The following is a 13669-nucleotide window of genomic DNA, read 5'->3' as shown; positions in this document are numbered from 1 at the left end:
TGAATTGCAGAAGAATAGAGTTCAATTAAGGGTAAAAGAAATATTTCAAAGGGACACAGGTGGTGTAGTTTATAGGGCAATATTTGATTTTTTTGTTTGTTTTTAATATTTTTATTAGGATTTTTTTCATAGTAACAGACAAAGACAAAAGAAAACCAGAACTTAGCTCAGGCTGTTTTGAGGCACATACAAGGCAGTTGAGGTAAACCACAACCCCTCCAGGAATCAGAACAAATCACAGTAAGACCAACAGTCAGGCAAGTTAATTCAGTTTGGGAAAGCCCCGCAACAAGGAGGATGCCAGTACAGGTCCAACGTAGATATGGGTCCCAGGCCTGTGGAAAGAGTCCAAGGTGGAGTTGAGTATACAAGTTATATATTCATTGGGAATACAGTCCATATAATGTTATGCCAGGATTTCTTAGTTGGGATGGCTAGCCTGCCCCAGAGGAGCAGGATATTGTTCCTGGATGAAAAATAACAACTGGAACAGCCTCTTGTTTTTGCCTTTGAAAACCAGATTGTCCATTACTCCCAGTATAAGAACTAGAGGGTCCAGAGGAACAGCAGGAATGAAAATCACTGAAAGCACCGTTGCAACATCAGACCAAACTTTAGAATTTTCACACATGACCAAAAACAATGCATAAAGTCCCCCCCGCAATACACTTCCAACATACAGGGGAGGAGTTTACATCTGTTTTACTTTTTAAAGAGGGTGTGATGTATGCACAATCAATACATCACACAATTTTGAACTGAAACGATTTATCCTGGTTACAGACAGATATCCTAGAGGCACAGGCCCAAATCTCCTGCCAGTCTGGACCATTTATAGAGCGGCCTAGGTCTCTTTCCCAAGCCTGTTTAGCAGCCAGGAAGTGAGGGGCTGAGCCGGAGTTAAGTATCCTTTAAAAGGAACTAATGGAAATATTTGGGTTTTTAAAGAGCAATAAGTATTTATATGAGACCATGGGTGTAAAACTGTTCCGATCCACACTCCAGCCCAGAAGGTGGCGGTAATGCACCTGAAGTTTGACAAGATAGACGAAGAAGAAGAAGAGAGGGGGATACCTACCTTGGCACGACACCTGTCGGATAGTTTGCTTGTTACACTTGTTTGAAAAAAAAACCCTGTCGGATAGTTTTTTTGTGTAAGCTGATTGGTGAACAAGTCGAATAACCACTTCCTATTGGTTTACTATAGTGACATCATCGCGCACTTATTTGAATGACGGAAGGAGCATATTTTCTGTATGAGATGTCTAAAAATTAGCCAAGTGTACATCAACAGCTGGTAACTTATACTAAATCAACCAGCCTTCTTTGTTCACTACGTTAATATTTGCTAAGCTAACGTTCAGGGCCAACGCTAACTTGTTAGCTACTAGTGCTGCTAACACAGTCTGTGCCTGTTTGCTCGATTACAATTATATTTTTAAGTGGACGTTTATTTATCGACTTTTTACAGGAAATACTTACAGTAAGGACTTAATTTAACCACTTTAGGAAGTCTAAGGTGAATGAATGTGAATGGCTGATTAAAGAATACATTAAACGAAGGTTACCGAGTTGTGTTGAGACGCCAAAAGAAGAGCTTTTCATTGAAGCCCTTTGGACACTTGTTGATTTCTTTCTGCAGACCGAACCGATGAAACAGGTAAGCTACGTGATTAAAACAGCATGATTAAGGTGGTCCGAGGCTGCTGGGTTGTTGGATCGCCTTTCATACACTGCTTAGCGACCGCTGTCCGATACACGAGCTGCATTGTTAATGAAAGCTGGGTTTACGTTGAGTGGGACGTTTTTACGCGTGGATATGGACTTCAGGACTACTTATGCTTTACAGTCAAGAAATCAAACATATGTTTATCTGTGGAGCTACAAGCAGTTTCAGGTAGAGCTGTATTTGTGTTAACTGGAAAGTGTTGAACTCCGCTGTCAGTGACGGTTTGTGTGTGTTGCAGCAGGAACAAGTGGAGTGGGATGACGTGAACAAACGTTTACAACATCATGGTTTTAAACCGGTGTTTTTTGCAGATCCCGCTGAGAATAAGAGTCCTGCAGGTAAGAATAAAAGTACGAGACTTTATCAAAGGTCATGTGTTACGGTGGGCGAAAGTGAACAATCGTATCAGGCTGAAGACTGTAACAACTATACATGGAAACAAAAATCAGAATTGAAGACGGCTGACTAAGGACAGAGTGTATACAATTAAAGTGGCTCAGCAATATAGTTACTGTGTTAAATGTCAATAGATTTAATTTACATGCAACGTTAAATGAAAAGAATGATTTAAATGGTCTTTTTGTTGTTTACTTGTTTATAAATTCTACTTTGAGTTTTAAGCAAAAATGTTTGGCTTTAAGAGGCTTGTCAGTGTGATTTGATGAGTAATGTATACGGCTGTCTGTGTGTTTGCAGATTTGGTCCTTCTGGACAAGAAGTCGGCTGCTGAGCTGAGGACAACTCTGAGGGTGATGCTCACAGACTCAGAGAGAAGGCAGGCCCTCATCCAGGAGCTCGTCATGTCCAACAACCAGCTCAAGTAAGTTCAGCACTGTGTAAGAAACACCCTAAGTGGTGCTGGGATGTTATTCAGTGATGTTTTCAGTGAAACATGTTTGTAACTATCTGTTTAAACATGGAAACTGTAAATACCCCCCGACCCCAAAGACATTATTGCCGTTACGAATGTCATCTTACTGGACTGAACCTCAGACTGTCCTGTAACGTGGCTAGGAGAGCTGGGGTCTGCTTCAGTGACACATGTGCAATGCTACTGCTGGATATTAATAATGTATATGCAGTGTTGTGTAGACCACCTGTCCTGCTGTCATTTAACCTCCAACATCAGATGAGTATCAGGAACACACATTTCTTGATCCTCACAGACCAGTACAGGCATGAAATGTGAGACTGGGTGGCACACTGCTGAGATGGAGTCTGTATGGAGCACGTATGCTCACCAAGTGCCGGGCAGTTTCTGTTGGTGCTTGGCTTTTCTCCAACAGTTCAGCTCTATTCAATTCAGTTTTATGTTTATAGAGCCAAATGATAACAGTTTCCTCAAGACGCTTTATATTGTCAAGCAAAGACTCCAAATTAGAGCAGAGAAACCCCAACAATCACATGACCCCCTATGAACAAGCACTTTGGCGACAGTGGGAAGGAAAAACTCCCTTTTAACAGGAAGAAACCTCCGGCAGAACCAGGCTCAGGGAGGGGCGGGGCCATCTGCTGTGATTGGTTGGGGACAGAGAAGGAAGACAGGATAAAGACATGCTGTGGAAGAGAGACAGAGGTTAATAACAAGTATGATTCAATGCAGAGAGGTCTATAGAAGAAAGCAGTCCTACATATTTGTTTAATATGAAGGACATATCCTGGTCAAAAATGACTCCAAGGTTCCTCACAGTGTTATTAGACGACATGGTGATGCCATCCAGAGTAAGAGTCTGGCACATTCTTCTGGCTACATGTGCTCTTCTTTCCTCACCCTTTGAGATTTTAACTTGTTGATGCTGTTTTACTAATTTTACGTAGAAGTTTGAAGTCATGTTGCCATAAAGTATTCAGCGAGCCTTTCAGGGCCTTAGGACTACACAAACTGCAGTCAGCAGGTGCAGAGATGCTTTGCTTTGTGTGCCGTCAGAATGGAGGTTCAGGAGCACATGAGCCGAGCAGCTCAGCAGTGTCAGAGGGTCACAGAGCTGGAGGAACTGTTGGACGAGGTGAAGACCAGAGTCCAGGATCTGGAGGACCGCTACCTTAGCAAGGAAGTCCAGCAGCACAGCCACACACAGCAACTGCAGAAGGAAAAACTGGAAGCACACGTGGGTCATTCAGCTTTTTATTTCACTGTCTTTAAATTTCCCGTTAACCAAAGGGCATTTACAAAGAGTCAAAACAAACGGCACAAGCACTTGGAGCCACAGTTACTTCTTACAACTCGGCACCAAGTAAATTAAATTTCTTTTGGAAGTCTTAGTCATGCTGAACAGCTCTGTGCATGTAAAACACTGGAAAAACACTATAGTTCATATAAGCAGATGTCTGCTAAAGTTTACATGATGTGAACATATTATCTGTAATGAACAAAGATATTCCCGAGTCACCAAAGTTAACACTGAACCTTGAGCTGTTTCCCAAACATTTAACAGGCTACCCTGAACTCTTTAAGATGAGTGTAGGTGTTTATTTTCATCGACTGCATGTTTTCTTAAAGAGCACGCATTTAAACATTGATGTTATGTTTCATGTTTCAGTGGTTTGCAGTTTCCATGTACTGGTAAAAGAAAAACCTTCTGCGTGCTTTCAGAGACGGTGTGAGATTCTAGAGCAAACGCTGTCGAAACAGAAAGAGGAGGCAACCCAGCTTCAGAGGAAACTCCATTTCATCACCAAAAAAGAAGAGCAGCGATTGGCTTTGCAGCGTCAAGCCTCCCAGCAGAGGTCTCCTGCAGATCAACAGTAAGATATTTGAAAACCTCACACACAAGATCATTGAACAGTGTGTAAAGTCTGTTCTAGACTGTCTAGGGTAGGCAGTCAGCCATGCCGTTGTGCAGATCTGTAGAGGAGGGCTCATATCAAATAATGCTACAACATGGTTTTTGTAGAATACCAAGTCAAAGTGAGCCTATCCACATCAGTCAAACATGGCATGTTGTAGCAGGGCCCGTGCTCAAAAGTCAGGCCCGTGCCCCAGACGTGCTCAGACATGCAGACGGGAACATGCTGTGAGTTTTTGGGGAAGTTTGACTGAGTCAGCGAGGCTTAATCTGACCTCAGATTGCCTCAAATTTGGCCTCATTCTACCCCTCTAAGTCAGAGCACCAGCAGAAGAACCTGGAGGAAACAGACCAATCTGACCCAAGGTCAGTGCACGTCACATTGTCAATGCGATGTCTCGAGAACAATGCGATGTAGGATTTTCAAATTGATACCATAGTTACATGTAATAAAAACAAATCAGAGACTAGTTTGAATCCTGGTGACCTTGACTTCAAGGTCAGAGGTCAGGTTTTCTGAAAATTCTGTGAATGCAATAACTTTAAAACAAGGCGATGTAGGATTCTGAAACTGTTAGGAGGCTGAGGGCTAGTACTGGCTGCTGCTAGCAGTTTCAGATCTCTCAAAAGATGTCTAGTTGGATTTGTATCTTGGCTCCGGCTGAGCCACTTAAGGACATACAGACTGGTCCTGAAGCCAGTCCTTTGTTATCTCAGCTGTGGGCTTAGGGTTATTGTCGTTTTGGACGATAAACCTTTGCCCGGGTCTGAGCTTCAGAGCCATCTGGAGGCCACTGTGCTCATTAGGACCATCGGTGCTGCAGGGATTGTTCTGTAGTCTTTCCCAGATCTGTGCCTCGATATAGTCCTATCTCTGACGTCTGCAGACTGCTCTTTGGACTTCAGGACTTGTGCCCTGACATTCACTGTCAACTATAGGATCTTATATAGACAAGTGTGCTACTTTAAGATAAGATAACTCTTTATTGTCATTGCACAGTCATACATAGTACAATAGTACAACATGTGTCCAGTCAACTGAATTTACTACAGGTGGACTCCAAGGTGTAGAAACTAAAAGATGAGCAGTCTAAGGAGCTTGGAAAGAAAAACTTCTGGACTTCTTTAAGTTTCTTGAAGGTGTTTCACCTCTCATCTGAGAAGCTTCTTCAGTTCTAAGAGCAACTGGTGTAATAAAATCTGGGGCTCTCCACCTCCTCCTCTTAGAACTGAAGAAACTTCTCAGATGAAACACCTTCAAAGTAGGGCTGGGCGATATGGCCTAAAATTCATATCGCGATATAATTTGATGCATGTGTGGTAACGATATATATATCAGGATATATTCTTTTCTTCTGTATAACGTATTTTCCACACTACAAGGCACACTCAAAATCCTTTAATTTTCTCAAAAATCGAGAGTGTGCCCTATGTATGAATTCTGGTTGTGCTTACTGACCTTTTGGCTGCAGAAATCTGTTAAAAAATGGTTTTAGTACAACTTTGGTAAGCCGCACTGCTTGATGGATCGTCAGAGCATTACGGCTGCCGTAGTGAGGAGCTTCACGAAGTAATCTGGGTCCAAAACTCCGTCTGGTTCAGGTCCCAAAGTCAAACGAACACTGAGAGTTAAAAATGGTCTAAATTCTTTCATCTTTAATTAAATCATCAGCGTTGCTGCTTTATTAGGTGTAATAATTAAGTTTTACATCCAGGCATCCATGAAAACAGAATTTATTAAATTTAACGGAGTTAGCAGGAAGTTAGCTCGCTAGCTTCCACCTAAACATTTCATACCATGTTCTGACTGAGAGATTTTTGAAACTAATTCAAATGTACAGCTCTGCTACCACTTCCAACATAAATGAAGACAGAAAACTAAACAGCAGTGGCGTTTGTAGGGCTACTGAAGTTGGACTAGCTGGTATATCATGTTGTGCTACATGATCGCTAGCGACACAGCTATATTAGCATAACATTAGCACAGTGAAGCTGGAGGATGAACGCCAACTTTTTTTCCACTCGATAAAAGTTAACGTGAGGGATTCTGGTGGTCAGGGACAAATGCAATCGCATAGCAGGATGCTGTACACGGGGCAAACTTCAGTCAGGAGAACAACTGAGATTATTCATCCACAATACGAGGTTAGTCAATAATATACTGCAACAACATGGGAACAGAGCAGCTGCCAGTGAATTCAACATTAATGAATCAATGTTACGGAAGTGGAGGAAGCGCAGTTTTTGGCTTTCCCCATATTTCAAAAGTGCTTAATCTCTTTGCTATGACTGTCGCCCGCCATAATTTGCAGATGACAATGGTTTTAGCCGCTGCGATGCTTTCGACCAAAACAGGCGCAGCTTGATGACATCATCAACATGCGCTATCACGATAGAGCGATACAGTCAAAATCTCTATCGTTGGCCAAATTTATATCGTTTCTATCGTATATCGTTTATATCGCCCACCCCTACTTCAAAGAAATCCAGACCCTTTTCTTTCCGAGCTCCTTAGACTACAATGACCTGGATGACTGACAACCTTCACAGACTAAAAGATGAACACTTTTGTTAAAGTTACATTTATTTATTTTATGAATTTGCATTTTATGAATCCAGTTTCAAACAAGGCTGTAACATGACAAAATGTGGAGCCAGTGAAGGGCAGTGAATACTGTAAAACCCTTGTAGGTTGTACTGGGAGGGGAATCGGGTGTAAACATCTGCCAAGTCAGTTATGTGGTAAAGAGCAGCTTGTTCTTAAGCAGCCTTGGGCCCTCTATGGCCCACTGTGAGTCCTGGTATCAGGAGGAAGTGTTGTTATTTATTTATATAACAGCGAATCACAACAACAGTCGCCTCAAGGTGCTTATTGTTGTAAAGCAAACACCCCACAATAATACAGAGAAGAGACGGAAAACCTATCAGCAACCGCTTTGCTGATTATTTTGATAGTTGACGAATTTGCCTAATTTTTCTTCAATTAGTCGATATTATTTCAATAATAACTGTAGGGCCCCGTGCCCACTGTAGGGGCCCGTGCCCACTGTAGGGCCCCTGCCCACTGTAAGGGCCCCTGCCCACTGTAGGGCCCCTGCCCACTGTAGGGGCCCGTGCCCACTGTAGGGCCCCAGGCCCACTGTGGCTGCAACTTGCTCTCCGATGCATCCGTTGGAGTCTGAATGTGTGTGAGTGTACTTTGAGTGCTCGGAGTAGAAAAGCGCTCTGTAAGAACCAGTCCATCTACCAGTTAAACCCTGGTTTTGTTTTCGGTCACTATGAAAAATCCTCTGAGGCTTTGGGGATCATGTCACAATAACTCATCATTCATGCACGTTTTCATCATCCCAGTTTGTTCAGCAAGTTTCAGTAACTATGTAAGAAGCTGCAATCGCTTCCCTCCTGTAAGATATACCTACAAACTCCAAGCCTTCCTCCACAGCACTCTCCTAGATCCTCAGTTAGGGCTGCTCGATGGCAAAAATGATCACGATTATTTTCACTGAAATTGAGATCTCGATTATTTGACGATATTTATTTAACAATAACAATGTATTGAATAATGGCTTTAAAGATTGTCAAAAAGAAATAATATAAAATAGTGTGCAAATACTGATAACAGTGCAAATGTTTGCAATATAAAAAATAAATGAAATTGAGCAGTGGTCTTTCGAGGATAACCGTTACCGCGTTGTTATCTCCTGGTGTCTCTGGGAGCTGGTGGGAGAGTTTTTCTCTATGCTTCTTCATTGTTTGATCGTATGTCACTGTGAGCGGTCTTCAAATGATTGAATAAATTTGTATTGTTGCTCTGTGGTGCAGCTACGACACATATCTACTTGATCCACGTCTGACTCCGCAAACCCATGATGGATACCCCTTTGGATCCGGGGTAGGGAGGGTGATGCATCAGTGAGTGCTTATCAGTATCAGTATATGTATGTGTGTGCGTGTCCATAGTTCAGTTAAGACAGTGTCCTTCACCCTGCCAGGCTAAGTAAACAGTCTTCCAGCCAACCCAGGTGGCCTTGCATGGAACGGGAAGGAACAGACTCAACACAGTCGTTATCAGGGTGTTGTTGTTCGGCTCCGGCCTCGAGACCACAGCTGGCGCCGAAGGGGTAGCCACATTATGATGGTGATTTTTCTTTTGCAACAACTCATGAGAATTTCAAGCTGTTCTTTAACACTCCGACACTGGTCTCTCAATCTCCCGTTGGAGAACCGCGAGCTTCCCCACGATGGTATCAAACTTGCTGGTGTTTTCATTCTTGTGCTCAGAGAGCCGATTCTGAGAACTCACGACTGCAGTGAGATGTTCTACGATGTGATCCAACTTTCGCTCAGAGGTGTTATTCTGAGTATTCACGGCAGCTGTAAAGCACGAGGGAGGTGCTAATAATCGGCTCAGTCATTTTTAATGATCGTTGAAAGCCCAGATCGTAATTTAGATTAAAATTCGGTTAATTGAGCAGCCCTATCGTCAGTCACACTCTATTAGAAATGGTCATGCACTGCATTGTGACTCATGATAGACACAAAATCCAATTTAAGTAGAAACTGAACAAAAAACCTCCAAATAGTGTTTAAATATGAGTCTCGTGAGTTTTTTGCTGTCCAGACTTTAACAGTGTGAAGAGGACCAAAGTGAATTTGACCCCTGTTCCTGAAATTAAAGTAGAATTTCTGTATCCAGGAGTTCATCTCATTTCTCATTCGCAGAGCCAACTTCCTGTGGAGCTCGCCAAAAAAAGACGGCACAGCTGAGATTAGCGAGCTCATCAGTGACCCAGCCAAGGAAGCCAGGCTGTGTGTCTACTATCATCATGTAAGTGTGACTTGATGTGGTCTCGGGCACGTACTGCTCCGAGCCTTTTTTCCTGACAGAACAGAAATATTTCTTCTTTTCTTTCCTGAAATTTCAGCTGTTGAATGAGATTAGTGCAGTTGTAACTGATCATAAAGGTCCTCTGAGAGCGCACAGACCGCACTTCCAGGATGTCCTGTCTACACTGAAAGTGTGGGCAGAGCAGCTCGATCTGCTGAAGGTAAACACCAACAACCTGCCAAACTATCTCGAGCCCTCGGTTAGGTATGTGACGTTTGCTTTGAAGATGAACTTCCTGTGCATGCGTGCTTGTGCGTAGGGTCTTCAGTGCAGTTTAAAAGAACTGTCTGTCAGACTAATGCCCTTACAACCATGCGATGGTGGTTATAACACTGACGAAGCAGCAGAGGTTGGAGACATGTTGCTGCTTGTAGACGCCATGCTGGAAAATGCCTCGGCTGATGATAAGGTAGAAGTTTGTTACTCTTTTTTTGTACTACTTTATCAGGCTGTTGTGTAAATGACACTGCAGGGCGCGGTGGCTCACATGTCTGAGCGTATACTTCAGAGAAGCCTGCTTATTGCAGCGTTTTCTTTCCTTGTTAGGTCCTCAGAAGCCCCACTCGACACACTCTGGAGTCCATGGTGTCTCATTTTCAGAAGCTGTTTGACGTCACCTCTCTGAGAGGAGTGTACCCCCGTATGAATGAGGTCTACACTAAACTGGGAGAGATGACCAATGCCATGAGGAACCTTCGAGATATCCTTGATCTAGGTGACTTACACAGAGTGCCTAGTTATGGATGTTATTTATGCAGTATGACAGTCTGGGCTTCTATGAGCATCTCCTGGACACATTTTCCTTTGTTTGGATTGAAACCCTGAAGTTAAAAGTAACTAAGAGTCATTAAAATAAGCAAACTCACTCCTGGAGGCAGAGTAGACCTGTACTAGGAGGTACTAGTGCTAATGTCCTCATGATAATCCATTGTTTGACTGTATAAACATGTGGATGTGAACTGCTCGTTCTTCACATCCAAGATATTCCAAAGTACTGCACAGTAGTGCTTAATTAAAACTCTTGGCACACACACTGTCCAGAGTAAACTGAAAACAATGACTGTTTGGAACATAAGAGCAGTGACTGCAGAGGCCTGGACCTGCCAAACACTGCTACTCCCTGCAGGTAGCATCACCTACACTTATCTCCTAATGCACGCCTTGGCCACTAGATGGGGCCGACTGACAAAAATGAATATTTGTATAACTGTATCGTCATCTTTGTTTTTGTGTGGTTAGATTAGTGTCATGTCTCCACTGGCTGTGACTCTTTGTTCTCGATTACTAACAAGCATCTTCCTCCTGACCTTGACCACAGCAGTAGCTTTCATAACGGCTTCTTTTTCATGCTGCTTCCATAATCAGGAGACTCTTCCATATTACACTGGGTGTGGATTACTGTCATTCAGCATCATTCAGCATGTGACTAACAGGGCTGTCTGTGGTTTTGGCAGACGGTGGTGTTTCTCCTGCTGAAGTTGTGAAACATGTGTCCAGACTGGTGTCCTCCATTGAAAGCATGGCGAGGTTCCCTGAGCTGCTGGGAGACATCGATATTGACAGGTTTGCTTTTCTCACACATTAGTTGGACTACCAGATGGCAGCTGCTCAGGCCTGCTTCAATCTTTGCTCCTGTTTTTCAGCATCATCATGAAGGTGAAACAGCACGAGGAGTTCTTCCCTGCTTTCCATGCCCTGGTTACAGGAATCTTACAGACTCTAGGTAAATTCAACCAACTCTATTTATTTTATTTACAAATGACTTCTTGGTAGAAATAAATCCAGGACTCTCATCCAATATTACTGAGGAAACATGAAGATGAACAGATTGTGGTGTTTCCAGGAGCTCGCAGTCAGAATCATTATGGTGTTGGGTGCCTTCCAAGCACTGACTCGTTGTGAACTGCTCGTCGTCATGTGATTTTAAGACGATCCTGGGCTGGGATTGGCCGAGCTGACTTTAAGCCTGAGATTTCTACTGCTGCTCTTCTCTCTGTGTTACAGGAGTGAGCCACCTAGACGACATCCTGCCAGCTCTGAAGGCTTTGACAGAAACAGCACAGTGACCTGGATCAGCTTTTTGTTTTTAGTCAAACCTCTATTTTATAAGCGGCCTTGAAAGCATGGCTGATGCTGTTTTCACCTCTGTGTGGATGATGCCAACAGATTTTTACACTTTTGATGCTTTACCATTGTAAACCTGGCAGGAGTAGATGAGTTAAAGGCACGATGTGATGGTGGTGGTGCCGTAGGAGGTGTGGTCTCTGAAAATCACGTCAGTACTGTCAGCACTTGTGTTTGACATGTGTACATAGCTGTAACAAAAGCAGCAAATATGGGAGGAATAAAGCATTTGTCAGTTATTAGCAGTTTCATGTCTGTGGCGTCTTCATTTGGTTTGGTGAGCGCAGCGTCCACACACGTCTCACAGATTTATACTCCCAAGCATTAAGAAGCAAAACTGCTCCAGCTGTAAATGGAGGAACGCCTCACATGAAGCTGGTTAGCATACCGTGTTACTGAGGGAAACACAAAATGTTGCGCTTTAACACTTATTGTGTTTTTCACAGATAACGTCTTGATCAGTAGGTTTAACTGGACACTGTTTGCTGGTTTACCATCAGAATGGTTTTATTTGGTGGCAGCAGCAACGTGTAGCTGAGTCATGGTTAATCCTAATCAGAATATAGTCAAACTCATGAATGAGAAATGTAGTCTGAGTAATGGAAAGGATTTGTAGGCCTGACCTTTTGACCCTGACTCCCAGGAGCATTGTTATCACTGCTGTGAGAGCGCAGCAGATAGTGTGTTATATGTGAGAAGCCCCGACTTTACCATGTACGACTGAAAAGGGGATTTTAGATTATGTTGTGATGGAAGAGTCGTGAAGAGAAAAGGTAACCCTGTGAAACTAAGAGGAGATGTTGTGTCATATTCATGTGAGACTGATTCAAGAAGAAGTAAACTAATGATGAACTCTGAGTCTTTCTACAATCAAATTAATTCCAGTAAGGAAGACTCAAACTTTTGGAGTAATCAGTGATAGAGGGACAGTTTTATTTAGCCGTACACCTGAACAGTTTCCCAGGAAACAAACTGGATTTCTGCAGTTTTGAATGTCGAACAGTCTGTCTTTATTCGTTTGAATGTTTGTGGATATAATGGAGACTCTAAGAACAAGATATTACTGGGAAAAAATTCAGATGTTATTGGAGATCTAAAAGCAAAATACCCAGATGACTTTACATTAGCTGGTGTTAGTTGTGGCCCTGATGAATGGTGTGATAGTCTCCTATTTATACCATGAATACAATCCAAACAAGATTCTTAATAAGCATCTCAGGACAACTGTTGTTGTGATTTGGTGCTACATAAATAACATTGAATTTAATTGAATAATAATAATGTAATTGGTTTATGGACACATTTAACCCCATAATAAGCTGGTTTTCATGGATCAGACCCAAATGAAATTGTTGATCAAGAATTAGTTTTTGGTTTGTTACCCAAGATATTTGTTAAATGTGTCGCAAGCCAACATCTCTGCAGCTGCCATTCATCTGAATCAGAGTACTTTAACTAAAAGTAAGACAAAGTATGGAGAGAAAAGCGGGAGCAACTGAAACAGGCTGCATGCCGGTTGACGCATGCGCACTCCTTAATATAAAAATTATTGATCATTGTGGCGTCACTATTACTTTAAAACCTGGAACAGAACTAACACTCTGACAAAAATGGTGGAAATTTAATGCATAAAGTTTAAATGATGGTGAAAAAAAATCCTGTTCAGGTAATGAAAAAGGTCAACTTGTTTGTTTATATTTATAAAGTGAGAGAATCCCAGAAGACAAACAGATTTTCAATTCAACTTTATTTATACAGCACCAAATCACAACAGCAGTCGTCTCAGGCGCTTTACATTGTAAGGCAGAGCCTACAATAATACGTACATGACTGAAGGTGATTTAAAAAACAGTTCCTACTTCATCGAATTACAAACAAGGAGAATGAACAAATGTGACGGTAAAATTATGAGCAGCCGTAAAGAAATGTAAATGTTATCAGAATATTTTCATAGCTACTCTCAGGTATTATTTTTTAGAAAAGGTTAAACTGGTTATTTGTCTAACCTGACTTTTTAAAAATTAACTTGACTCAGCTACGAGGAAAACGGCTCTGAGAAAATCACCAGGACAAGAACGCTTCAGCATTTTGCGCCGATATCAGAGGTTTGCTTCGTAAAACAATAAAACAATGTATACAGTG

General features: G+C 42.3%; 1 protein-coding gene across 6 annotated transcripts; it reads left to right on the top strand.

The window, feature by feature from the left end:
* The first annotated feature begins 1054 nt into the window (after window positions 1-1054).
* Window positions 1055-11772, top strand: LOC146360755 (centrosomal protein of 70 kDa-like). Of its 6 annotated transcripts, none has more exons than XM_084921517.1 (12): window positions 1055-1660; window positions 1968-2067; window positions 2426-2549; window positions 3657-3837; window positions 4323-4474; window positions 9238-9343; window positions 9441-9563; window positions 9663-9812; window positions 9950-10118; window positions 10858-10966; window positions 11047-11126; window positions 11408-11772. In XM_084921517.1, exons 1-12 carry the CDS (start codon window positions 1652-1654, stop codon window positions 11467-11469), a joined length of 1365 nt encoding a protein of 454 aa, XP_084777643.1. In that variant the 5' UTR covers window positions 1055-1651; the 3' UTR covers window positions 11470-11772. The 6 variants fall into 6 exon arrangements, with proteins under 6 accessions (XP_084777643.1, XP_084777642.1, XP_084777648.1 ...); XM_084921516.1 differs by having other exon boundaries at window positions 1968-2079; XM_084921522.1 differs by having other exon boundaries at window positions 1055-1897.
* The last annotated feature ends 1897 nt before the right edge of the window (window positions 11773-13669 follow it).

This window comes from Perissodus microlepis, chromosome 23 (genome assembly GCF_051167445.1).
Source record: "Perissodus microlepis isolate ML-2025 ecotype Zambia chromosome 23, ASM5116744v1, whole genome shotgun sequence".
NCBI lineage: Eukaryota > Metazoa > Chordata > Actinopteri > Cichliformes > Cichlidae > Perissodus > Perissodus microlepis.
The sequence above is the reverse complement of the archived record's forward strand: the minus strand, read 5'-3'. Positions and strand labels throughout refer to the sequence as shown.